This window comes from Hyperoodon ampullatus (assembly GCF_949752795.1).
Source record: "Hyperoodon ampullatus genome assembly, chromosome: 4".
Lineage (NCBI taxonomy): Eukaryota > Metazoa > Chordata > Mammalia > Artiodactyla > Ziphiidae > Hyperoodon > Hyperoodon ampullatus.
In genome coordinates, this window is record NC_136917.1 from 108,804,229 (window position 1) to 108,831,489 (window position 27,261).

Genomic DNA, 27,261 nt, shown 5'->3' on the forward strand with positions numbered 1-27,261 from the left:
TATTGTTTCCTGATGAAAACTTGGAAAACTTAGCCACTTAAATGCAATATTCAGTCAGCAAAAATATTCTGAGTATATCATTGACAGATACTTGGGTTATATAAGTGAAGAAAACAAACTTCTGTGTCTTCATGGAGATTATATTTTAGCAAGGGGGCTTTCTGACAATAAGCAAAAACCAAAAAGATAGTTGATATATAGATAGGGAGATAGATAGATAGGGAGATAGATAGATAAAAATAAATAGGTTATATTAGAAGGTGGTAAATGCTTTGAGAAAACTAGATCACAGTAAGGGAGAAATAGGAATATTGGGGGTAAAGGTACTGTTTGCAATTTTGAGTAGAAAACAGGTAACATCATTTTGAGCAAAGGTTTGATAGAGGTGAAGGAGTTAGCAAAAGAATTTCTTAGGTTGAGGGAAGAGCCGGTGCAAAGTTCCTGAAGTGGAAGCCTGACTGGCCTGTTCAATACAGCAACAGGGGCCGTATAGACACAAATTATTTCATTGTTTTGTACTGTAATATCAATATATCATTTGTTATGAGTATTTATCTGTGTTCCCTGGCTTTATAGCCACTCAGTGATAACTTGAAGATAGAACCAGTAGCATTTCCTAATGAGCTGGATGCAGGGTAAAGGCATATACACATTTTATGCTCCAAGGGGCAACATAGGCAGAGTTCAGAAGGACCTCCTCTTAGCGAAGTTGAGAGGCCTGATGAGCACAAGTGTCTGAATCAAAGACTGCACTTTTTAGCCCAGAGGTGCACTAGGGTAGCTTCTGTGTAAAGAGTTGATAGTCTCAAGATTTCAGGTTCCCCTCTAGCACATAGATCAAGGAAAATTTGGAGCCCCCATCTCAAGTTCAATGACATAAAGCATGATCAAAATTATTTTATTCAGAAAAATATTAAAACAGTGTAATAACATTCCTACTACAGTTATGAGGGTGAGCCTGAGTCCACATCTAAAACGTATTTAATCTTGAACAATGTGGCTATCCTTGAATACTCAAATTAGAGACATTTTTGCTGCTTGCCAATCTTCATTAGAATTCAGCATGTGTTTCCTATCAAAGTTCCATAGTATCTTGTACAATGATGTGAAGACATTGCTTAGCTGCTTCTTTGGAAATTACCATGTCTGTACATTGACAACTGATTTTTTTGAAGCACCAAATAAACAATCATGAGTCTCTTCATTGTTTGTTACCTACTTCAATCAGACTCCTAAATTATTTTAAAAGGCTTTTTGCAGGAAAAATTACACTAAAAGCCATACCACATTGACCAAGTAGCAGCTACACGTTCTTGTCACTTCTAGTAAATTATTGGTTGCTCTGAAAATCTTTTATATTTGATATGCAGACCTTAAAGAATGACCTAATGTATTTAAATTTCAGACCTACTATATTTAAATAGCATGTTGGTAATAACTTCTTGAATTAATTATTTAAGGTATTCATTCATTGACTAATTCAATTATTGACTACTGCATATAATTTCTCTTCATTATGATATTTCATCTAACAGAAATTGTGTTGGAAATAAGAAGGTGCAACAGGCAGAAATAACCTGAGGCATTTTATACTGAAGATGTGAACCTCAGCTTCTTTTTCTATCCAGATGGTGACATCATGATCATTTTAATCAGCATACTTTATTTGGATCATGAAAACACTATAAATATTAAATCACAGTGCAGTCAAACATGGGTTATTGCTACTTCTTTTAATGGTTATATGGCCATATTCTATGTAGTATTGAGTACAATGTCAGAGTCCAAAGACAGTGCTATTAAAGTGTAGTATTTAATTTTTTATTATTTTGATAAAGCTGAGAAGGGCTTAAACATCTAATAACTTTTGTGAAGGAAACCTTACCATTTTATGAACTACAGTCAGATTTTAACAAAATTCACCACAAAATTATCAGCAGGAATGATTTCTTTTATAGGGAATACAGTGATTGCAATAGCTCTCTATCTAAAAGTTGCCTATTTATGTTCATGTGATTAATGTAACATGGAATTTACAAATTTAAATGCATAATGATGGAAAAGTGGAAATAAAGATTTTTATAATAATGCAGATCTGTACTGCATACATTTAATACTTTTGCTCATGGGTTAGAAAGTGAATTGTGTTTAATAGCTCAACATTTTTAATTGGGTTTGCAATGATAGTAAATTGTTATACACATTTTTAGGTGGATTTCCAGAGTTCTCAAATATTTAACTGCCTGCTACATTTTCATATCTACTAGGAAGCAAACAGACAAGAACTTTACATAAAGTGTGATGTTATTATTTTTAAATGGCTTTCCTTTTTTTTTTTTTTACATACACAGTGCTTATCCCTATGGGCAAATCATTTTTTTAATATCTTTATTAGAGTATAATTGCTTTACAATGTTGTATTAGTTGCTGCTGTATAACAAAGTGAATCAGCTGTATGTATACATACATCCCCATATCCCCTCCTTCTTGTGTCTCCTTCCCACCCTCCCTATCCCACCCCTCTATGTGGTCACAAAACACTGAGCTGATCTCCCTCTGCTATGTGGCTGCTTCCCACTAGCTATCTATTTTACATTTGGTAGTGTACATATGTCCATGCCACTCTCTCACTTTGTCCCAGCTTACCCTTCTCCCTCCCTGTGTCCTCAAGTCCATTCTCTACGTCTGTGTCTTTATTCCTGCCCTGCCCCTAGGTTCATCAGAACCTTTTTTTTTTTAATTCCATATATATGTGTTAGCATACGGTATTTGTTTTTCTCTTTATGACTTACTTCAGTCTGTATGCCTATGGGCAAATCTTTATAGAGGTTTTTCTCAACCTAATACTATGGCAGTATTAACTGGGTTCTCTTGTCAGAATGATCTTATGGGAACCAGTTTTAGAAGTGTAGTTAAACAAAAGGATTTCTAAGGTTAGTGAAATGACAGTACAACACTGAGAGTAGTGCCAGAGAGATCATGGAAAATCAAAAACAGCCAAAGGCCTTTAGGTAAATCGGAAAACATGTATATTTTCTAACATGTATTTTTCCTGCCTTTCTTCATTTTCATATCACTCTTTTAGTTCTCCATGTTTTTTCTTTTCCTCTTGTGGATTCTAAAAGGAATTGAGATTGCTAAAAAAATTTTTACTCCTATAGACCAAATAAGCCTTATTTTGGAAGCAACAAAAAGTATTGGCAGTTTATCCAACTTGACTTTTCCTGTAGTTATATGAAAATGACTCCCTAGATAAGCAAAAGGATTGACTAGAATGTCCTCTTGGTATAGAATAATGTCACTTAAATCCCTAACATACTTTGCCAGTATATTCAGTCCATAGAGTTGTGAACATTTTTCATCCATCCAGCAAGGATTTGTTGTGTGCTAAATGGTATATAAAACACCGAGTGGGTTATAAAAGAAGTGTAAAACAGAAATCTCATGTTTTTGGAACCTTAACATCTACTCAGAATTATAAAATGTATACATGTTAAATAGTTTATTAATAATGTAAAGCAATATGTTAAGTGCCATAATCATTTCACTTGATTTCCTGCTAATATTTTTCCTACCTCTCCAGTTGCTTTCTCTGAACATTGCATTTTCTATCCAGCCATTAAGTCATGGCATATCTTGAGTCTTGGTCCTCGATTCTCCGTATTATCTCTAGTCTTTCCATAGGTGGCTATATCCATACCCATTAATTTCCACCTATACTGGGGACACTAACATTTATATCTCTAGGCCATACTCTTTTCTGCCTTCTTGATACCTCCTGTTGAATAACAGATCCAAAAGTTGACTCATGATCTTCCCTTCCAATCTAGACCCTCTTCCAGTACTTCTGTCTTAGAGAATGGCACGCACCATTGAGATGTGATATCTAGAAACACGAAAGTCATCCTTGACCCTTCTTTCTCAAATCTGTCTATTTCCTTCCATATCCCCCAGCCCACCACTCTAATCCAGGCTTCCCATCATGCTTCACCAGGACTAGAGTGAAGACTCCTAACGGGTCTGCCTTCATCTGTGCTGATACTTTCCAAAGTATTGTCCATATAGCACACAGATTATCTTTAAAATTGAAATTCCAATCATATTATCCTATTGCTTAAATATGTCAGTGTATCCCCATAAAGCCCTTTCTCTTTCTTTTTTTTTTTTTTTAACATGGTGTTTGACAGTCTGCCTGATCTGGTCCCTATCTATCTCTGTCTTTGCTCTGTCTACTCCAGCTATACTGGACTCCTTGAAGACCCTTCCACAGACCTGTGAATGGAAAACTCATCTCCTTCCTTACTTTAGCTCTTACTTGGATTTTCGTTCCTAGCTTATGTGTAACTTCCTCGGGAAACCTGCTATTAATAGGTTCTCAGGATACTGTATACCTTTCCTTCATGACTCATTAAAAAATTACATTTTTTAATGTGATTTTTTTGGTTGGTGTCAGTTCTTCCACTTGATTGAAGTTATATGAGAGCAGAAAGAGTATCAGTTTGGCTCACCATTATAACCCTAGTACCTAGCACTGTGTCTGGAACACAGTATGAGCTCTAAATATGAACTGAATAATTCTGTGAATGAAAGGATGAATGAAGGAATGAATGAAACAATGACTATAATAGAGAGTAACAGAAAAAAATTTGTTGAAGAGAATTAGAATAAATGATAGGGAAAAATTAATGGAGGTTATGAAACTTGGGGAGGTCTTGGAAAGAAGGAAAGATTTTGAAGAGACAGTAAGGTGAAGAAAGGCATTCTGAGCTGGGGAACCACATAAGCACAATATTAGGAATAGATATTATCTTCTTTAGGTGATAAGATGGTAACTTAATCAGGTAAAGCATTCTGGTTCATTTTTATAAACAGTGGAGTTAACACTGACTATCCAAGATTAGTCTAAACGTATGGACTTCAGAATTCCAGGCAGTAGGAGACTGTCCCAATAATACAGTTTATCTAGTACATCATTCCATTGGGAGAATTAAAAAGTTTTATGACTTTGCAAAAAGGTGCTTTCTCAGAATAGGATATTTCAATTAATCTTTAAAAACAAGCAATACAGAAAGTATTTTTCCAATCAGTGACTACTTGGTCTTATTCTGGAGAATTATTTGGAAAAGTTTGGTGTTAATGACTAAAACCATAGTGCTTTCAACTCAGGTCAGGATGATAAATCCCCTTGTGTGTTTTCTTCATTTTATTTATTTATTTATTTATGCATGCATGCATGCATGCATGCGGTACGCGGGCCTCTCACTGTTGTGGCCTCTCCCGTTGCGGAGCACAGGCTCCGGACGCACAGGCTCAGCGGCCATGGCTCACAGGCCCAGCCACTCCGCAGCATGTGGGATCTCCCCAGACCGGGGCACGAACCCGTGTCCCCTGCATCGGCAGGCGGACTCTCAACCACTGGTGGGAAGCCCTGTTTTCTTTATTGTAAAATTCTTCCTGAGTTTGATACATGCATAGCGGGATAGTAGGAACTATGATGCTATTACCTAGCTTCCCTATGAGACCCCTATCTTCCATTTGACATGGATTCAATATGATTAAAAGTGAAAATGGAAAATAAGTTAATTATTGCTGTTCTGCATCTATCTCATTGCTCTCTTGTTTTTAATTCTTCATTTGTGTTGGTGACCTTTTCTGTGTTTGGGCAAGCATCCCCTAAGCTTTTATCCAGTGATTAAGAAGCATTCATTACACACTCTGTTTGACATGGTCATTACTTAATGCTCACTTAACAAAATTCTACAAGACCAAATTATCACAGTGGGTGAAGGAACAGATGGCCAGCTGGCCGGAATCCATGCCTGCTTCGTTTCATGTCTTCTCAAATCTGCCACAAAGAAGCCACATGCGAGACCTAAGGCCGCTGTCCAAACAGTAACTTGCCTGTCCAGCTGTGCTTCAGTATTCTCATCTGTGCAGTCTGGATAGGTGTTCTTCCCATCTGAGTGTAGCTGGATCCCTGAGCTACAGGGATCTCACTGCCTCATGGTTAAGATGGCAGTCACAGAGGGCAGATTCCAAAAGTAAAAACAGAAATCCTTTCCCCCTCCTCCTGTCATTGCCTTCAAAATCAAAGCCACTTTGCTAAATTTCAAAAGAAAGAGCTGTAGTTTTGGGGAAAGAGTGCACCTACTTTTAATACCTATTTGTAATTAAAAGATTATCCACAATCTGATATTTTACAAATTGCCACAGCCTTCAGCAAACAAAATTGAGCTTGGCTCCAGGCTTAAAATTGGATTGTTGCAACCTGCTAGGTGTAGATGAGAAAGGGCTACAAATGAAAATCCAACCAACCTCTAAACTTTAGGTTTTTGTTATAGACTATGAAAAGTAGTTTAGATTATATGCTGTTATTCCTAAAATTTATACTAATTTTCAGTCAATCGTCATATATTTATGAAGCAACATCAGAGTATCTAGCACTTTATCAGCATATATGGGGATAAAAAAAAATACAAGGAGTAGGGGTTCCTGTGCATGAGTGTTTATAATCTCGTCAGGGAGACAAAAGAGACCCATAAAATAATTAGAGAAGGAAGCAGTATACAGTGAGATGCTAATCATGCAGTACAAGCGGTAAGTTCAGTAGAAGCCTGAAAAAGATGAGCTGTCAGAGGAAGATTGATGAAGAACATGGAAATTTTGTAGCTGCTTAGAGACACCGTTCGAAACAATGAGATTGCTTGATGCTCCTGAAACCTGGGCTCAGATATTTGCTTATAACAGAAACACATTGGTCTCTCCTCTGTCTTTACTCCATGTCCCATCCTACTGACATGTAGAAGAGGTAGCTAATGGCAAACTTAAATGGTATCTTACCACTTTGCACCACCTGCTGATGTGTATTCTGGAGCTCGAATTGTATTTTGCATTGCATGCAATGTGAGTTCTGACAGATGTACTTTTCAAACAGGTGATTTGCTGAGTTCTGTTTGGAAGCAGCTCCCTGATTTTAAAGGGCTTTTTAAGGAATTAGAGAGAAATTCTTATGATTTATTGGCAATAACCAGAGCTGGCTTATTACAATCACTGGAAGCAGAAAGAGATTTTTCCCCCCTAGATTAATCAAAAATTATTGAATGCCCATTTGTTCAATTAGATTGGATTGCATTTATGGTTTCTAAAGTTTCATAGGAATTTTCACAAGGAAATCCCTTCTCTTACTCTAATGGTTATCTGAAAAAAAGGAAAACATGACATTGATTATCATGATGATCCATACTTTAGATATCCATGTTTCCTGTAGATTTTAGAAATGTTTATCCTATTGACCCAAGATTTCAAGGTGCACTTGGGTCTTCTGTTACTAGCTTCAACAGTAATAATTACTTAATTTATACAGCATTCAGTAGTTTATAAAAGGCTTCTATAGAATTAGCGTCCTTTATTTTAGAAAGGAAATCAAAGGGCAACATTGTCTTTTGTCTTGTGTTCTGTACATATTGTTCTGTTAATGATTATATCACATAATCAATCATGAAGCAAATATTATTGGCTAGGTAAAAGATGTCCCAAAACAGGCAGTATGTTTTGAAGGACTAAAAAAATGTATATGCATTGTGACTACAGACTAATGAGACAGATTTCTGTTTGAGTAATAAAACATTCTGAGCTGACGTGGCAGTTTAGGAAGCTTATTTTGGCATCAGTGCAGGATGAATGGACAGAGGAAGAAATGTAAGATGGAGCTATAGTAATAGTTATCACTTTGTAAATGATAGATCCTCTTGCTATATTTTGTTAATAATTTTTAAAAGTCATACTAATATTTAATAAGATATCTATTTATTGGGAAAAGAGGACATATCAACTATTGTCACTCAAATGATTACATGTGTTTATACAAATAATGTGTATAATGGCTTTCCTCAGAGTGTTGGCTGACTACGTAAAAAACGTACTACCATTGGTAAGCCCAACTCTAAACTAGAGTAAATGGCTAAAGATCAACCCCAAGAAATCTTAATTCTTTCTTCAGTATTTTCTTCAATCGTGCAGTGACAGGTACTCCTTGATGGCACCTAAATAGCCACTTCTGCACTCTTCCTAGGCACTGCTCCAAACTTAACTGCTCTCCTGATCTCCAAAATCATCAAATTTTTTACCACTCTGTGTGATGAGAGCCAAGTGAAATTAGTTTTAGCTAAGGTGTTAATTGTTGATAAATATGAGTGCTTTGTCAGCCAACTCTAAGAATAGACAAGGGCTCTGGTTTCCTTAGTCAGCTTCATTGCTACAAGAAACAACTACTTAGGGACTACAGTGGATTGAAGAGTACCTGTCCAAAATTCCTGTCTACTAGGAATCTCAGAATGTGACCTTATTTGGAAATAGGGTCTGTATTAGTTTGCTGGGACTGCCAAAACAAAATACCACAGCCTGGGTAGCTTAAACAATAGAATGCATTTCCTCACAGTTCTCATAGTGCAAGATCAAGGTGTCAGCAGGTTTGGTTTCGCCTGAGGCCTTTCTCCTTGGGTTGTCCATAGCTACCCTCTCACTTTGTCCTCACATGGCCTTTCCTCTGGTATTGGAACATCGCTGATATCTCTTTTGTGTGTTCAAATTTCCTCTTCTTATAAGGGAGATTGGATTGGGTTAGGGACCATATTATGGCCTCCTGTCACCTTAATTGCCTCTTTAAAGTCTGTATCTCCAAATACAGTCACATTTTGAGATATTAGAGGTTAGGGCTTCAACATATGAATTTGGGGGGAACATAATTCAGCCCATCACAAGGGCTTTGCAGGTATAAGTAATTAAGGATCTTGAGATGAAATTATTCTGGACTATGGTGGGCCCTGAATCCAATGACTGGTATACTTGTAAGAAGAGAAGAGAACACAGAGAAACACAGGAAAGAAGGCATGTGCGGATGGAGGCAAGGATTGGAGTTATGCTGCTACAATCCAAGGAGCGCCAAGAGCCACCAGAAGCTGGAAGAGATGAGGAAGGGTTTTGCCCTAGCATCTTCAGAGGGAGTATGGCCCTGCCGACACACCTTGATTTCAGACTTCTAGCCTACAGAACTGTGAGCGAATAAATTTCTATTGTTTGAAGCCACCAGGTTTGTGGCAATTTGTTAAAGCAGCCCTGGGAAACTAACACAGGAACCCTAAACACCTTTGTAGCCACTAGTCATCTCAGTGCCTTCCTCTAGACAGTTATATATGAAGAGAGTCCAGCATTAATTCTCGAGGAGAAAGTTTTTCAATAGGTATTAAAAAAAAAATCTCTCTTTAGCCTCAGATTTCAGTTTTCATAATGTATTCAAGTATTTTATATTTAAGGAACAATTTGTTAAATTTGCTGATTCTCCCCTTAAATGGAGTGTTTTAGGTTTATTTATAGTTTACCTCTCTATACATATACAAAATACCCAGAAAATATTGAGAGTTTTTTCCTCAAATGGCTGAATTTACAATTTATGTTTAAAAAGGAGGAGTAGAAAAGAGGAAGAGGATCAACTAGTGTTAAAAATGGAATGAAAGTTTCAATCATGTAAACATTCCCAGAATAACTCCTTCTTTTTCAACTAGTTTAAAATAGAGTGGCAATGGCTCAAAATGGCAACTGCCAAAATGTTCAAACCTTATTAAATATAAAAGCAACACTATGATAGAATTTTAACGTGTTTTTAAGATGAGAGTTTGGAGTGAACTTTTGGGTCATAACTCTTCCTATTTGCTTGCATTACTAAAACAACTAGTGAAACTAAGCTCTTGCAATAGTCTTACTGGCATTTCCTTATTACATAATCTAAAATGTACATTTATTTTTAATATCTAAGTGCCAATGTTTTGAGAGTGTAATTTGTAAAATTGACCAGGTCTGTGTACACATTGTCACAGGACAGTGTTAACCTATTTACTTTCTAATAATCTGCTTACACACCATGAGGAATTCATGATGTGGGGCATAGTCTCTAAATGTGTGAAAAGCTAACCATGTTACACATATAGAAATCACTTCAACTCTCTACTGTTGGAATTGTGAGAAGGTAGATGCAGAAAAGCAGCAAACCATATACAGATCTATTGCTTTTGTGAGCAATTAATCTTGTTGACATATTTATATGAAATTGCATAAAAATGCCTGAAAAGCATGTTGTTGACTTCAGTTGTTCATTAATATTGATCATATGCTGCCCCCATTGTGTTAGGAGCTACTTAAAGATTACCTACAAAAGTATTACAGCGTTATCGATTTTAAAACTCCCTGAAACCTCTGGTATCTTGCAAGTCTGCTTATACCTTCATTAAGAATGACATTACCGGGCTTCCCTGGTGGCGCAGTGGTTGAGAGTCTGCCTGCCGATGCAGGGGACGCAGGTTCGTGCCCCGGTCCGGGAAGATCCCACATGCCGTGGAGCGGCTGGGCCCGTGAGCCATGGCCGCTGAGCCTGCGCGTCCAGAGCCTGTGCTCCGCAATGGCAGGGGCCACAACGGTGAGAGGCCCGCGTACCGCAAAAAAAAAAAAAAAAAAAAAAAAAAAAAAAAAAAAAATGAATGACATTACCAAGTGTTGTCTAATCAGATAATTTCGACTTCTATGAATACTAATCAGAACTGAAGCTCATAACCACCATTGTGTATACTTCTTCTGTACACCTGTAATACAAAAAGAAGCAGACTTTTGAAATGGAAATGAATTGAGATGGCCCTCGTTTTTACAAGCTCTGAGTGGTTCAGTAACACTACTTGGATTTCAAATTTTGCTCTGCTTTTAAATTGTTTTCAAAGCGATGTATAAGTTATAGATTAGCACTGACGTGTTACAAAAAAATATATGAGGTGTCCTAAATATTCCAAAGTTTTGGCAGCAAAAGTTAAGAATGTGGCCATATTACAAACATTTGTTAATATGATTATCACTAAGGAAATTCTAGAATTAAATTTTCAGAAACCATTACATAAATTAAAAAATGTTAATACTGAGCATAGTATATTTGCAGTGAAAGATAGCCATTAAAATTACGTTTAAAAAATGAGATACATAAACTGGATCACTAAGTATTTTCTTTTGTTGTTAGCGTCCTCATCCAGCTGCTGACAATTCCATTCAAAACATTTATCACAAATTACTAGCAGAACTCAGCACATAATAGATGCCTAATGAATAGATGTTATTTAAGCTTAACTGGAAAAAACAAATTAACAACACCTCTACGTTGAGCAAGGTCAGGGTCAGTTTCTTTCTTATTCTCACAGTACAAGCAATGGTATATGCTATAGGTGATCGTTATTATTTTTCAGTGTGCCAAGACCTTAAAATAATACCTACTTACTTTCAGTATCAAAATAGAGAAGATTATTGGATGTGGGGGAAAACTTAAAAACACAAGAGTTTCCTAGGCTGTCAAATTCTCAGATGACCAGCTCACTTATCATCTGGGGAAAGAAACCTGGAAACTCTTGATACATATTTTAATTTTCATTATTTAACATCAAACATAAAATTTTTTGGCTACCAAGAAAATTTTGTGAGTTGAGAACTTGGGCTACATTTGTTATCTTATCTTTATGTACTAAGTTGTTTTCTCATTATTTCTTTTTGCTAATGTTTTAAGTGAATGTCTTTCTTTATACAGGAATTATTAAATTAGGAGACTAAAACACTATTAATCAGATTATATGATGTTAAATTTTTCTTGATCATATATTTGCCAAAGAATTAGGATACAGGTATAATAATTAGGCAAAAGTTTACATTCTAATGATCTGTTATTTACAGTTATAATAATATTACAAATGTAATACTCTAGGAGCTTAAACCGCATTAGAGACAAAAAATATTGGAAACTAATTATGAATTTAAAGGACTTGAACCTTAAAAGGTTTAGAAAAGTTACAGAAAGTATCGTAATTAATTACCAGTTGAAATGCCAAAAGATATGTATAGCTTATAAACCTTGTAAGCTTTAATGGGGTCCCCGCAAAAGATATGATGGTTATCACTCATTAGTCCCATATCGTTGTTTATTAAAAATTTATCAGAAACCTACTGTGTGCTGACCATGACTCTTACCGCAGAGAATTAAGAGTCTAATGGAGAAAAGTATCAGGTAACCAGTCATTTCAACACTCTACCGTGAGTTCTCCAAAAGAATGTATACAAGGCATATAACATCAGTTTCATGGTATAATTATTAGGGACAAAAAAAAAAATCTGTATGTTGGGCAGGGTCAACTTCTTATCTTCACAGTATAAGCAACAGTATACACATACCAAATATATTATTGCAAAATAATAGGGGGAAATGCGTTTGACAGTTGATTTCAAACATAGCTGAAGTGGAGTACTGTTAGCATAGCAGAGCCTCTCTATATTCATAATATCTAACACACTGACCCATTTGCTGAAAATACTCTGAAATATTTCCACTTAGGAAGCCTTTGGAGTCCTATATTATTTATAGGAATGTGCTTAGTGAGTGCATGCTGATTCTGTAGGCATCTGTCAAGATTAACATATTAATCTACAGATCTTCAACAGGGCAGGAAGTGTGGTTTAATGGAAAGGGCTTGGGTTTGTAGTCGGGCAGAATGTGTTAAAGAAAATCTTGGCTTTTGCAGTTACACATGTTACTTAACCTCTCTGCTCAAACCTGTTTTCTTGCCTGTAGAACAAAGATACAGAGCATCATAAAGAATACTATGTATTTCATGTTGCTTAGCATATAAAGCACTCTAGAAAGGTTAAATCCTTGCCCCATTTGCCTTACCTCATCCTCGCCCTGTAAATGAAAATCATTGAATTTCTTAGAGTAGGAAAAATAACAGCAGCTACAACCTTTGTAACAGATAATCTTTTTCTGAAACCCAGATGTCAGCTGAGGTCATGATGTCTTTGGGGGTATAAATAAAATGAGCTCCAACTCTCTAGCTCATATCTTTGGGGAATCTCAGAGGCTGCACCAAGATTGCTGGGCAGACTTTGCCTGTGCCCTCAGGAAATATCTAGAGTGTCTAGGACTAGATACCTCTGTCAGCTCGGTCTTCAGGTTCCTGTATCCATTGGATTCTTGAGTCCCTCAGGCGTCATGTCCTGCAACACTTCTTCCCTTCTGCCAGGAGGAGCCAGATGAATAGCACAGCTCTTTCCCCTTGATTTCCCCCAATACCACACACAGGTCTGACTGTCGATTTGGATAGTCCAGCAGAGACAGGTCACATTGCAGCAGTGCCAACAACTTAAACCTGAATTTTAGACATCACAGTTTCCTACCAGCTACTTTTCTTCCCATATTACAGCCTCACAGCATACTGCTTGACCCTCCTCGCTCCCTGAAATTTACTTCCATCTCTGCTTGTGGGGTCTCCCCTCCTGGGTTGTCCCCATTCATTCCTAAGTTCTTCCTTCTATAAGGCAGAGCCACTAACTCATCCTCAGCTTCTAGCCAAGTTCTACTTTTCCAGAGATGCAGGAAGCATGAGTAAACAGAGTCATCTATTCCAGGCTCATATTTGCTCCTTGTTCTTCCAAGTGACTTCCATTGACCACTTTCCTCATAATCACAGCTTTAACTGCTCCCAAGGACTGGCAGAGGCCTTACTATTTCAGTTGTTTGCTTTTTATCCCTCCCTCACCCAGCTCTGAAAGTAGAAGGGAACATGGAAAATATTTATTTTCTTTCTGATATAAATAATATCACTCTCTTGAGGGGTCAGAAATAGCTTAATCATTTTTGGTTTTAATAACTTTTTTCCTACTAGAGAGAATTCCTTAAACTCAACATTCCTCATATTAGTTGAGGTTTTTGGTTTTTATTTTTGAGAAATCACTGAATTCTTATTAGGCTTGTTTCCTCGTCTGTAAAATTGAAAGATTGGATTAGGTGATCTCAAACGCTCCTTATTTGTTCAAAATTATATAATTCTTAGGCTATAATTATTAATATCTTTTTGGCAATTATATGCATGGCTATCAGTTATCAGTTAATAAAAAAATCTAAGTCATGTATTTTCTTATTTTGAGTGAACTGATGAGTCAACCCTCTAATGTCACTTTTATTTCTTTCACTCCTCCCCAGTTGGTTGATTCTGTAAAGAATATAGGTTTTAGGATCATAGATTCTTAGCTTGAGACCTAAATGCATCACTCGTAGATGTTCATTTGGGAAATATTATCTAATCTTTCTGTCTTTAAGTTTTTGAAAAAGGTAAAAGAGAATGGTAAGGACAACTACGTCATCTAGTTGCTAGGAGGAATAAATGAGATTATTTATGTGAAAGGAATTTGTAAGTTGTCAGGCATCGTTAATGTTGATTAATTTGAGAGGAGGGAGGAAATAGAAAGTGAGAAAGAAGAGAATGACGGAGGGATTCTGTAACATGGTTTGCATCTCTTCGTGATGGAAAAAAATGACCACTGGTGTTAACACCTTCTTCCTGTCTCAAACATCTACAACATACCACCTCAAGGACAGGTGTTAGTTGGTCTAATTGACAAGTACTGCATAGCACTAAACTACCTACTTGAATAAATGTATTGTTTTTAATTGGTATGAAGATATCCGAAGAAAAATCACAGGTACATTGATTTCTTTTCACTCTTTGAAAGTCAGCCCTACCAAGAATTGAGGATCTAGACACCAGAGTTGCCACATTGTTGCCTATTTCATAAATATCTTTATTAGATTCTACAACCATTGAATTTCATGAAATTTTAAACTGGAAGAAACTGTCAAACAGCTACTGGAGGAGATGATAGAATTATGAAGTCTTGCAGGATAGCGTTGCCCAAACTCTGAGTGCTTTCTGTTGTCAACTTTGTGATGATGGTGAACTTCCTTTTCTCTCATCAAGTTATTAAATGGCTTTGACCCACACTTGGGTAGCCATTCACTATTGCGACCTTTTAATACAGCACTCCCCAACCTTTTTGGCACCAGGGACCTGTTTCATGGAAGACAATTTTTCCACGTACAGGGGTGGGGAGGGTGGATGGTTCAGGTGGTAATGCAAGCGATGGGGAGCTATGGGGAGCGATAGGGAGCAATGCGGAGCGGCGGATGAAGCTTCGCTCGCTCGCCTGCCCCTCATCTTCTGCTGTGCGGCCCGGTTCCTAACAGGCTGCGGACCAGTACTGGTCCATGGCCCAGGGGTTGGGGACCCCTTATTTAATAGCTTTTCCCCCACCCAGCTGACTCTGGTTATCACCATTCTTGTGCCAACACTTTCACTTACTTTCTAGTCTCTGCTGAAACCACTCACTTTTCTTCTTATCTTCCTCCAGACTCAGGAATTTATCTCTACATACAGAGTCAGACACTTGGTTTAATTACTCTTGCTTGCCTTTTCTAGTATGTACATCTTAACTTTCTCTTCAGCGATTTTTGTTTCACATAAGTGTGTTCTAGTCGCTCCAATTAAAAAAAAAAGGGCAAAATTAGAGAATACTATATATTTTGCTTAGCCTTTCTTCATCTCCCAGGGAGAACTTTTTCTTCCTTCAACTTTTCTTCACAAACTCTAATCTGGATTCTGCCCTGAGTCAATTAGCATCTTCCAAGAGGCCAACTAACAATATAAGACAGAATTAGACGTGCAAAAGGTTTATTGTGGGGGGGGGGAGCGGAATAACTGTGATGGACAAACGGGAGAGAGCAAGAGTAGGTAGGATGAGCCTTCAGACTGTGACACAAGCCTGTCAACTCTGAAGAGAGAAAAGGAATGAGGGAATATTGCAAAGAAAAAGCCTTGGATGCTATGCCAGTTGAAAAAATCTCAGCCATACCAAAGGGGCACCCCAGAGTAAAGAATGTGCAGTAGAGGAGTCCCAGGGTCAGGCAAGACTGGCCCAGCTCTACACCTCCACCGTGCCAGCAGCTGGTTCTCTCCAAGGGAGGTGGAGCACCACAATCCTATTGACTCTCATAGTACCAGTCACTCTGGTGAAGTTACTTTCTCGAAGCTTAAAAATAACTCTCAGCGTCTCTTCTCTATATTTGCAACTTTCGATGAGCTACTTCCTATACATTGGCAAAAATTGTAGTTTTCCCGAAGTATGCCCCACCACAAGCTCACAGATAGTCGAAAAAACTATTGCAACCAGCTATCCACTCCACTTGACCCATGTGGTTATAGTCACTTAAAGCTTATGCTACTTTCACCAGGAGGATACAAAAACTCTTCTGTGTTTGTGACTCTAGAAATTGCCATTCACTATTACTTTTTAAACATGCAGAAGAGATGTTATAATTCAGAGACCTTAATAACAATATTTTACTTAGTGCTAATACTTTCTGAGTGTTTCATATGTGTCCGTTCTGGGTATTTTATATGTATGAATTCTTTCTTTTTTTTAAATTTTATTTATTTATTTTTGGCTGTGTTGGGTCTTTGTTTCTGTGCGAGGGCTTTCTCTAGTTGCGGCAAGTGCGAGCCACTCTTCATCGCGGTGCGCGGGCCTCTCACTATCGCGGCCTCTCTTGTTGTGGAGCACAGGCTCCAGACGCGCAGGCTCAGTAGTTGTGGCTCACGGGCCCAGTTGCTCCGCGGCATGTGGGATCTTCCCAGACCAGGGCTCGAACCCGTGTCCCCTGCATTGGCAGGCAGACTCTCAACCACTGTGCCACCAGGGAAGCCCTGTAGGAATTCTTTTCATCTCTATCATCCCCCTTTGTGGTAGATTGTATTAGTATTGCATTCAGCAGAAGATGAGACTGAGGTAAGGAGAGGTTAAATAAATCGTCCAAGACCACATGGCTAGAAAGTGATGAAACCGGGATTCAAACCCAGGCCATTGATCTCTAGAACTCCCACAACTACTACATTTCCTATGGCGCTAATATCCAGAACACTTTCCTCTATAAAATTATTAATTGCAAAATGTTGACCCAATGTCTACTTTAAAGCATATGCATCATGCAGCAATATTCTTTTTCTATCTTTCAGGTCCCTGCACTCCTAATCCGTGCCATAATGGAGGAACCTGTGAAATAAGTGAAGCATACCGAGGGGATACATTCATAGGCTATGTCTGTAAATGTCCCCGAGGATTTAATGGGATTCACTGTCAGCACAGTAAGTCATCCACAGTCACTGTGCTTTTACTATCATTGATTGCAAAATATACAAGTCATTATTCTTGTTTGTAGTAGAATGATAGAATTTTTGAGCAGCAAAGAACCCTGGACATTGGCTAATGCTACTTCTCTCCCACTGAATACAGCACATTCCCCACTGACTCCTAGACTGTGTTTCTATACTCCCAGGCGTGTTGGCCCTTTTCATAGTTGTTCAGCCATACTTGCAAAATGCTGCTTTTATACTGAACTGATATGTGTTTCTTTCTTTCACATTTGTCCTAAAGCTGCATTCTTAAGCTTCCTAGACATTATTCTGTTGATTAGGTTCAGAGATGATACCCAGAAAAGAAAACTGCCCACTCTGCCCTATCTATAAGCCAGTTTCCTCCTTCACACATGTCAGCATTTTTAGTGTGAAAATCTTTGTAAGTTCAACAAGTGTGCTATCTGCATATCTCTCTTTTATGCTTGTTCTTATTTAACCTGAAGTTAAACAAAATATGTCCACTTGTGATGATTTCTTCTTAGAAGTATGACTCAACATTACTCTCCTTCTAAGGATTTCTAACAGTAAAAGTCTGCCTTTGTATACTCTTACACTCTCCACCCTAGAGCCCTGCAGCACAGGAAAAAAAAAAGTTAGGATGATATGACCTTGGGTGCAGTCCTTGCCACTAAACACTGGACAGCATCCCATTATGAAAATTCTATTCTCATTTCAAGAGACGATTCCTCTGTAAGTGTGTGTGCTCTATGCAAGCAGCCCTTGATTGGGGGACTCAAGTGGGGTTGCCAGACCGTCTTCCTCTGGATGCTGCTCTGACACTATGTCACAAAGCTTTGCCAATAAGTTAGTAGTATTCTCTTCAGGTGGTTAGGTAAATGTCAAGGCAGCCAAGATTCTGGGCTCCCATCTCTGTCTTTCCAGAGATGTTTTGAGATATTCATGTGTGAAGGCTGAGCAGTGATGCTACAATAAGGAAAAATCAGCTGTGGTGACTTTGGACTCAGCCTGACGAAAATCAGGAGCTTCTCAGTCCCTTGTTGGTGATCTGAGCCCTTAGAGACAGTTACAATCAGTGTAGGTATTACAGTAGGCTGTATTATGTGTATTCTAACAGGCTTCTACAGAAATTCCACAAATTCCTGGCCATTGCAGGTCTCAAGGAAAGTACACAATATTCTCAAAGTCTCAGAGCCAGGATGCACTGTACATTTTTTGCTGATGATTGGAAATCTGGCTCTGTCTGACATATCCAGTTTTGCCTTACTCATTCTTAACATCACAGTCTTAATCATCTCTGTAGTATTCATGGCTTATATATTCATTACTCATGCTAGGACATTCGCCATTCCCCTATTCCCCTCCCTCTGATCAATATCCTATTCCTCCTTCAAGACTCAGGTTCTATAACACCTTAAACCTATGTTTAAGGTTTATGGGAAGCTGGAGGCTGAGGGATTCAATTTAGAACTGGGATTTTGTGGTCTAAACAAACTGGTCCCTCTTCTCTGAAGTACATCACTATTAGAAGCAGCAGAGAATGAGGGAAAGGGATTGGATTTGAAATCAGAGACCTGGATTTGAGACCTGACCTCTAAGTTATTGGATAAGTGACCCTGAGCCAGTCACTTGACCTTTCTGTGCTTGAAGACATATAAACAGAGGAATTGAACTAGAAATAAATGATGTCTGGCTCATACAAGCTAGGAGAGTATTATGACTAAATGGGTAGCTTGCTTACTGCACAAAGGTTATCAGGTCTTCCTCTTTACAGATAAAATTGAAAAGGATTATATATTGGGAAAGCAAATTTAGAAGTGCCAGAAGCCCTAAGAGCTTTTCCGGGAGGGAGAACCAAAAACAGCAGCTGTTTAGTCCCTTGCAAGAATTGCTAGGGATTTGGGTTTGTGTTTCACAATGGTAATTATCTTATAGCCTAGATATACTCTAGAACCTTGCTACTCAAAGTGTAGTCCTGCATCAGCATTACCTGGAAGCTTGTTGGAAATGCAGATTACCAGGTGCCACCTCAAACCAATTAAATCAGAATCTGTTTTTTAAAATGATCCCCAGTTGACTCCCACACATATCGAAGTTTGAGAAAAATTGCACAAGGCTTTCAGTAGCTAGAACTAGTCATCTCATAGGTTAAGGTAGCAACTTCTGCATTCAGTTACATAACAATGAATTATAGGAAAAATATTTATTATTTTTTGCTAATAAAAACTATAGTGAAAATCAGAGATGAACCAATATGATATGAACATTTTATTTGGGAAAAGAATTGAAAAAAATTCTTCAGACATCCAATTATAGCAGGGCTTATTAATTTAGTTCTATATGACAGAATGTGAATTAAATATCTTTTGGAATATGCTAAATAGTTAAAGAATTTTATGTTTCATGATATAGGAGTGACAAATACATAGTTAATAGGTTTAGTTTAACAACTATTTTATCAGTATGTTACAAATTAGAAAAAATGTTTCCAGTGCTAGCATTAATATTACCTACATATGTTTTTTTTTTTTAATTAGGTTTTGGTTTTGAGAACAGTTTTAGGTTTACAGAAAAATTGAGGAGAGAGTACAGAGAGTTCCCATATATCCCCCTTCCTTAGTCTTCTCTCTTCTTAACTTCTTGCATTAATCGGGTATATTTGTTATAGTTGATGAACTGATATTAATGTATTATTATTAAGTAAAGTCCATAGTTTACATTAGGGTTTACTGTTTGTACTGTACAGTTCTATGGATTTTGAAAAATGCGTAATAGCATGTGTCCACCAAAGCCTCATACAAAATAGTTTCACTAACCTAAAAATCTGTGCTCTGCCTGTTCATCCCTCCCTCCCTACTCCCAACCCATGGCAACCACTGATTTTTTTTTTTTTTTTTTTACTGTCTCTGTGGTTTTGCCTTTTCCAGAATGTCATACAGTTGGAATCCTACAGTATGTAGCTGGAATCATATACTATGTAGACTTTTCAGAGTAACTTCTTTCACTTAGCAGTATGTATTTAAGTTTCCTCCATGTCTTTTTGTGACTTGATAGCTCCTTTTGCTTTTAACCACTGAATAATATTCCACTTTATGGATGTACTTCAGTGTGTTCATTCGTTCACCTATTAAAGAACGTCTTAGTTGCTTCTATTTTTGGCAATTATGAATAAAGTTGCTATAAAACTTCATGTGCAGGTTTTTGTGTGGACATAAGTTTTCAACCCATTTGAGTAAATACCTAAGAGTGTAATTCTTATGGTAACAGTACATTTAGTTTTGTCAGAAACTGCCAAACTGCCTTCCACAGTGGCTGTACCATTTTGCATACTTGTCAGCAAAGAATGAGAGTTTCCTATTCTCACAAGCATTGGTTATTGTCAGTATTTTGGATTTTAGCCATTACAAATGCTTTTTTGGTAATTAAAATAGCATGAGGTTTTAACTTTATAACTAATAATGATCAGTATTGACTTTTATATAGAATTATCAAATTATACATGTTCTTAAAATACCATACATTAGTGTGTATCATATACATATATATGTAATAATGGGTATATATGTATATGTACATATATGTATATATACACATACATGTGTGTGTTAATTATAAGATGTAAATTATAAGATGAGTTGAACACCAAAATTGTCTAGAGGTTAGACTTCTGAAAGGCATTTTTTTTTTTTTGCTTTATAACAGATTTAATCAGTTATACATAGACATATGTTCCCATATCCCCTCCCTTTTGCGTCTCCCTCCCACCCTCCCTATCCCGCCCCTCCAGGCGCTCACAAAGCACCGAGCTGATTGCCCTGTGCTATGCGTCTGCTTCCCACTAGCTATCTACCTTACATATGGTAGTGTATATATGTCCATGCTGCTCTTTCACTTTGTCACAGCTTACCCTTCCCCCTCCCCACATCCTCAAGTCTGTTCTCTAGTAGGTCTGTCTCTTTATTCCTGTCTTACCCCTATGTTCTTCATGACATTTTTTTTCTTAAATTCCATATATATGTGTCAGCATACAGTATTTGTCTTTCTCTTTCTGACTTACTTCACTCTGTATGACAGACTCTAGGTCCATCCACCTCATTACAAATAGCTCAATTTCATTTCTTTTTATGGCTGAGTAATATTCCATTGTATATATGTGCCACATCTTCTTTACCCATTCATCCGATGATGGACACTTAGGTTGTTTCCATCTCTGGGCTATTGTAAATAGGGCTGCTATGAACATTTTGGTACATGTCTCTTTTTGAATTATGGTTTTCTCAGGGTATATGCCCAGTAGTGGGATTGCTGGGTCATATGGTAGTTCTATTTGTAGTTTTTTAAGGAACCTCCATACCGTTCTCCATAGTGGCTGTACCAATTCATATTCCCACCAGCAGTGCAAGAGTGTTCCCTTTTCTCCACACCCTCTCCAGCATTTATTGTTTCTAGATTTCTTGATGATGGCCATTCTGACTGGTGTGAGATGATATCTCATTGTAGTTTTCATTTGCATTTCTCTAATGAGTAAAGATGTTGAGCATCCTTTCATGTGTTTGTTGGCAGTCTGTATATCTTCTGTGGAGAAATGTCTATTTAGGTCTTCTGCCCATTTTTGGATTGGGTTGTTTGTTTTTTTGTTATTGAGCTGCATGAGCTGCTTATAAATTTTGGAGATTAATCCTTTGTCCGTTGCTTCATTTGCAAATATTTTCTCCCATTCTGAGGGTTGTCTTTTGGTCTTGTTTATGGTTTCCTTTGCTGTGCAAAAGCTTTGAAGTTTCATTAGGTCCCATGTGTTTATTTTTGTCTTTATTTCCATTTCTCTAGGAGGTGGGTCAAAAAGGATCTTGCTGTGATTTATGTAATAGAGTGTTCTGCCTATGTTTTCCTCTAAGAGTTTGATAGTGTCTGGCCTTACATTTAGGTCTTTAATCCATTTTGAGCTTATTTTTGTGTATGGTGTTAGGGAGTGATCCAATCTCATACTTTTACATGTCCCTATCCAGTTTTCTGAGCACCACTTATTGAGGAGACTGTCCTTTCTCCACTGTACATTCCTGCCTCCTTTATCAAAGATAAGGTGACCATATGTCCGTGGGTTTATCTCTGGGCTTTCTATCCTGTTCCATTGATCTATATTTCTGTTTTTGTGCCAGTACCATACTGTCTTGATTACTGTAGCTTTGTAGTATAGTCTGAAGTCAGGGAGCCTGATTCCTCCAGCTCCATTTTTCGTTCTCAAGATTGCTTTGGCTATTCGGGGTCTTTTGTGTTTCCATACAAATTGTGAAATTTTTTGTTCTAGTTCTGTGAAAAATGCCAGTGGTAGTTTGATAGGGATTGCATTGAATCTATAGATTGCTTTGGGTAGTAGAGTCATTTTCACAATGTTGATTCTTCCAATCCAAGAACATGGTAAATCTCTCCATCTATTTGTATCATCTTTAATTACTTTCATCAGTGTCTTATAATTTTCTGCATACAGGTCTTTTGTCTCCTTAGGTAGGTTTATTCCTAGATATTTTATTCTTTTTGTTGCAATGGTAAATGGGAGTGTTTCCTTGATTTCACTTTCAGATTTTTCATCATTAGTATATAGGAATGCCAGAGATTTCTGTGCATTAATTTTGTATCCTGCAACTTTACCAAATTCATCGATTAGCTCTAGTAGTTTTCTGGTAGCATCTTTAGGATTCTCTATGTATAGTACATGTCATCTGCAAACAGTGACAGCTTTACTTCTTCTTTTCCGATTTGGATTCCTTTTATTTCCTTTTCTTCTCTGATTGCTGTGGCTAAAACTTCCAAAACTATGTTGAATAAGAGTGGTGAGAGTGGGCAACCTTGTTTTGTTCCTGATCTTAGTGGAAATGGTTTCAGTTTTTCACCATTGAGGACGATGCTGGCTGTGGGTTTGTCATATATGGCCTTTATTATGTTGAGGAAAGTTCCCTCTATGCCTACTTTCTGCAGGGTTTTTATCATAAATGGGTGTTGAATTTTGTCGAAAGCTTTCTCTGCATCTATTGAGATGATCATATGGTTTTTCTCCTTCAATTTGTTAATATGGTGTATCACGTTGATTGATTTGCGTATATTGAAGAATCCTTGCATTCCTGGAATAAACCCCACTTGATCATGGTGTATGATCCTTTTAATGTGCTGTTGGATTCTGTTTGCTAGTATTTTGTTGAGGATTTTTGCATCTATGTTCATCAGTGATATTGGCCTGTAGTTTTCTTTCTTTGTGACATCCTTGTCTGGTTTTGGTATCAAGGTGATGGTGGCCTCGTAGAATGAGTTTGGGAGTGTTCCTCCCTCTGCTATATTTTGGAAGAGTTTGAGAAGGATAGGTGTTAGCTCTTCTCTAAATGCATGATAGAATTCGCCTGTGAAGCCATCTGGTCCTGGGCTTTTGTTTGTTGGAAGATTTTTTATCACAGTTTCAATTTCAGTGCTTGTGATTGGTCTGTTCATATTTTCTATTTCTTCCTGATTCATTCTTGGCAGGTTGTGCATTTCTAAGAATTTGTCCATTTTTTCCAGGTTGTCCATTTTATTGGCATAGAGTTGCTTGTAGTAATCTCTCATGATCTTTTGTATTTCTGCAGTGTCAGTTGTTACTTCTCCTTTTTCATTTCTAATTCTATTGATTTGAGTCTTCTCCCTTTGTTTCTTGATGAGTCTGGCTAATGGTTTATCAATTTTGTTTATCTTCTCAAAGAACCAGCTTTTAGTTTTATTGATCTTTGCTATTGTTTCCTTCATTTCTTTTTCATTTATTTCTGATCTGATTTTTATGATTTCTTTCCTTCTGCTAACTTTGGGATGTTTTTGTTCTTCTTTCTCTAATGGCTTTAGGTGCAAGGTTAGGTTGTTTATTCGAGATGTTTCCTGTTTCTTAAGGTGGGATTGTATTGCTATAAACTTCCCTCTTAGAACTGCTTTTGCTGCATCCCATAGGTTTTGGGTTGTCGTTTCTCCATTGTCATTTGTTTCTAGGTATTTTTAAATTTCCTCTTTGATTTCTTCAGTGATCACTTCGTTATTAAGTAGTGTGTTGTTTAGCCTCCATGTGTTTGTATTTTTTACAGCTCTTTTCCTGTAATTGATATCTAGTCTCATAGCATTGTGGTCAGAAAAGATACTTGATACAATTTCAATTTTCTTAAATTTACCAAGGCTTGATTTGTGACCCAAGATATGGTCTATCCTGGAGAATGTTCCATGAGCACTTGAGAAAAATGTGTATTCTGTTGTTTTTGGATGGAATGTCCTATAAATATCAATTAAGCCCATCTTGTTTAATGTATCCTTTAAAGCTTGTGTTTCCTTATTTATTTTAATTTTGGATGATCTGTCCATTGGTGAAAGTGGGGTGTTAAAGTCCCCTACTATGATTGTGTTACTGTCGATTTCTCCTTTTATGGCTGTTAGTATTTGCCTTATGTATTGAGGTGCTCCTATGTTGGGTGCATAAATATTTACAATTGTTATATCTTCTTCTTGGATCGATCCCTTGATCATTATGTAGTGTCCTTCTTTGTCTCTTCTAGTAGTCTTTATTTTAAAGTCTATTTTGTCTGATATGAGAATTGCTACTCCAGCTTTCTTTTGGTTTCCATTTGCATGGAATATCTTTTTCCATCCCCTTACTTTGTCTGTATGTGTCTCTAGGTCTGAAGTGGGTCTCTTGTAGACAGCATATATATGGGTCTTGTTTTTGTATCCATTCAGCCAATCTGTGTCTTTTGGTGGGAGCATTTAGTCCATTTGCATTTAAGGTAATTATCGATATGTATGTTCCTATTCCCATTTTCTTAATTGTTTTGGGTTCATTATTGTAGGTCTTTTCCTTCTGTTGTGTTTCTTGCCTAGAGAAGTTCCTTTAGCATTTGTTGTAAAGCTGGTTTGGTGGCGCTGAACTCTCTCAGCTTTTGCTTGTCTGTAAAGGTTTTAATTTCTCCATCAAATCTGAATGAGATCCTTGCTGGGTAGAGTAATCTTGGTTGCAGGTTTTTCTCCTTCATCACTTTAATTATGTCCTGCCACTCCCTTCTGGCTTGTAGAGTTTCTGCTGAGAGATCAGCTGTTATCCTGATGGGGATTCCCTTGTGTGTTATTTGTTGTTTTTCCCTTGCTGCTTTTAATATGATTTCTTTGTGTTTAATTTTTGAGTTTGATTAATATGTGTCTTGGCGTATTTCTCCTTGGATTTATTCTGTATGGGACTCTCTGTGCCTCCTGGACTTGATTAACTATTTCCTTTCCCATATTAGGGAAGTTTTCAACTATAATCTCTTCAAATATTTTCTCAGTCCCTTTCTTTTTCTCTTCTTCTTCTGGAACCCCTATAATTCGAATGCTGGTGTGTTTAATGTTGTCCCAGATGTCTCTGAGACTGTCCTCTGTTCTTTTCATTCTTTTTTCTTTATTTTGCTCTGCATCAGTTATTTCCACTATTTTATCTTCCACCTCACTTATCCGTTCTTCTGCCTCAGTTATTCTGCTATTGATCCCATCTAGAGTATTTTTTATTTCATTTATTGTGTTTTTAATTGATGCTTGATTCATCTTTAGTTCTTCTAGGTCCTTGTTAACTGTTTCTTGCATTTTGTCTATTTCCAGGATTTTGGATCTTGGAAATAGAATCTTGGATCATCTTTACCATCATTATTCTGAATTCTTTTTCAGGTAGACTGCCTATTACCTCTTCATTTGTTAGGTCTGGTGGGTTTTTATCTTGCTCCTTCTCCTGCTGTGTGTTTTTGTGTCTTCTCATTTTGCTTATGTTACTGTGTTTGGGGTCTCCTTTTTGCAGGCTGCAGGTTCGTAGTTCCCATTGTTTTTGGTGTCTGTCCCCAGTGGCTAAGGTTGGTTTAGTGGGTTGTGTAGGCTTCCTGGTGGAGGGGACTAGTGCCTGTGTTCTGGTGGATGAGGCTCGATCTTGTCTTTCTGTTGGGCAGGTCCACGTCTGGTGGTGTGTTTTGGGGTGTCTGCGGACTTTTTATGATTTTAGGCCACCTCTCTGCTAATGGGTGGCGTTGTGTTCCTGTCTTGCTAGTTGTTTGGCATAGGGTGTCCAGCACTGTAGCTTGCTGGTCGTTGAGTGAAGCTGGGTGCTGGTGTTGAGATGGAGATCTCTGGAAGATTTTCGCCATTTGATATTATGTGGAGCTGGGAGGTCTCTTGTGGAGCAGTGTCCTGAAGTTGGCTCTCCCACCTCAGAGGCACAGCCCTGACTCGTGGCTCCTCAATTTGGGATGATTTGTTGTCTATTCATGTATTCCACAGATGCAGGGTACATCAAGTTGATTGTGGAGCTTTAATCCGCTGCTTCTGAGGCTGCTGGGAGAGGTTTCCCTTTCTCTTCTGTGTTCTCACAGCTCCTGGGTCTCAGCTTTGGATTTGGCCCCGCCTCTGCGTATAGGTCGCCGGAGGGCGTCTGTTCTTCGCTCAGACAGGACAGGGTTAAAGGAGCAGCCTCTTCGGGGACTCTGGCTCCCTCAGGCTGGGCGGGAGGGAGGGGCACGGAGTGCGGGGCGAGCCTGCAGCGGCAGAGGTTGGCGTGACGTTGCACTAGCCCGAGGCGCACCGTGCGTTCTCCCAGGGAAGCCGCCCCTGGATCCCGGGACCCCGGCAGTGGCGGGCTGCACAGGCTCCCGGAAGGGCGGTGTGGACAGTGACCTGCGCTCGCACACAGGCCTCTTGGCGGCGGCAGCAGCAGCCCCAGCGTCCCACGCCCGTCTCTGGGCTCCGCGCTTTCAGCCGCGACTTGCGCCCGTCTGTGGAGCCCCTTTAAGCAGCGCTCTTAATCCCCTCTCCTCGCGCACCAGGAAACCAAGAGGGAAGAAAAAGTCTCTTGCCTCTTCGGCAGCTCCAGAGTTTTCCCGGACTCCCTCCCGGCTAGCTGTGGCACATTAGCCCTCTTCAGGCTGAGTTCTCGCCGCCATCCCCAGTCCTCTCCCTGCGCTCTGACCGAAGCCCGAGCCTCAGCTTCCAGCGCCGCCCGCCCCGGCGGGCGAGCAGACAAGCCTCTCGGGCTGGTGAGTGCCGGTTGGCACCGATCCTCTGTGCGGGAATCTCTCCGCTTTGCCCTACCCAGGTATGTGGGGAGTTTCTTGCCTTTTGGGAGGTCTGGGGTCTTCTGCCAGCGTTCAGTAGGTGTTCTGTAGGAGTTGTTCCCCGTGTAGCTGTATTTCTG

General features: G+C 38.4%; 1 protein-coding gene across 2 annotated transcripts in view; it reads left to right on the top strand.

Annotated features, from left to right (window-relative positions):
- EDIL3 (EGF like repeats and discoidin domains 3) overlaps nucleotides 1-27,261 on the top strand; it is a gene marked incomplete at both ends in the record, with an annotated part of 432,654 nt that overhangs the window by 181,192 nt on the left and 224,201 nt on the right. For both annotated transcript variants that reach the window (XM_079703476.1, XM_079703477.1), the window contains one exon: nucleotides 16,920-17,048. In XM_079703476.1, coding sequence (XP_079559602.1) covers nucleotides 16,920-17,048 — 129 coding nt within the window. The remainder of the gene's footprint in view (nucleotides 1-16,919; nucleotides 17,049-27,261) is intronic.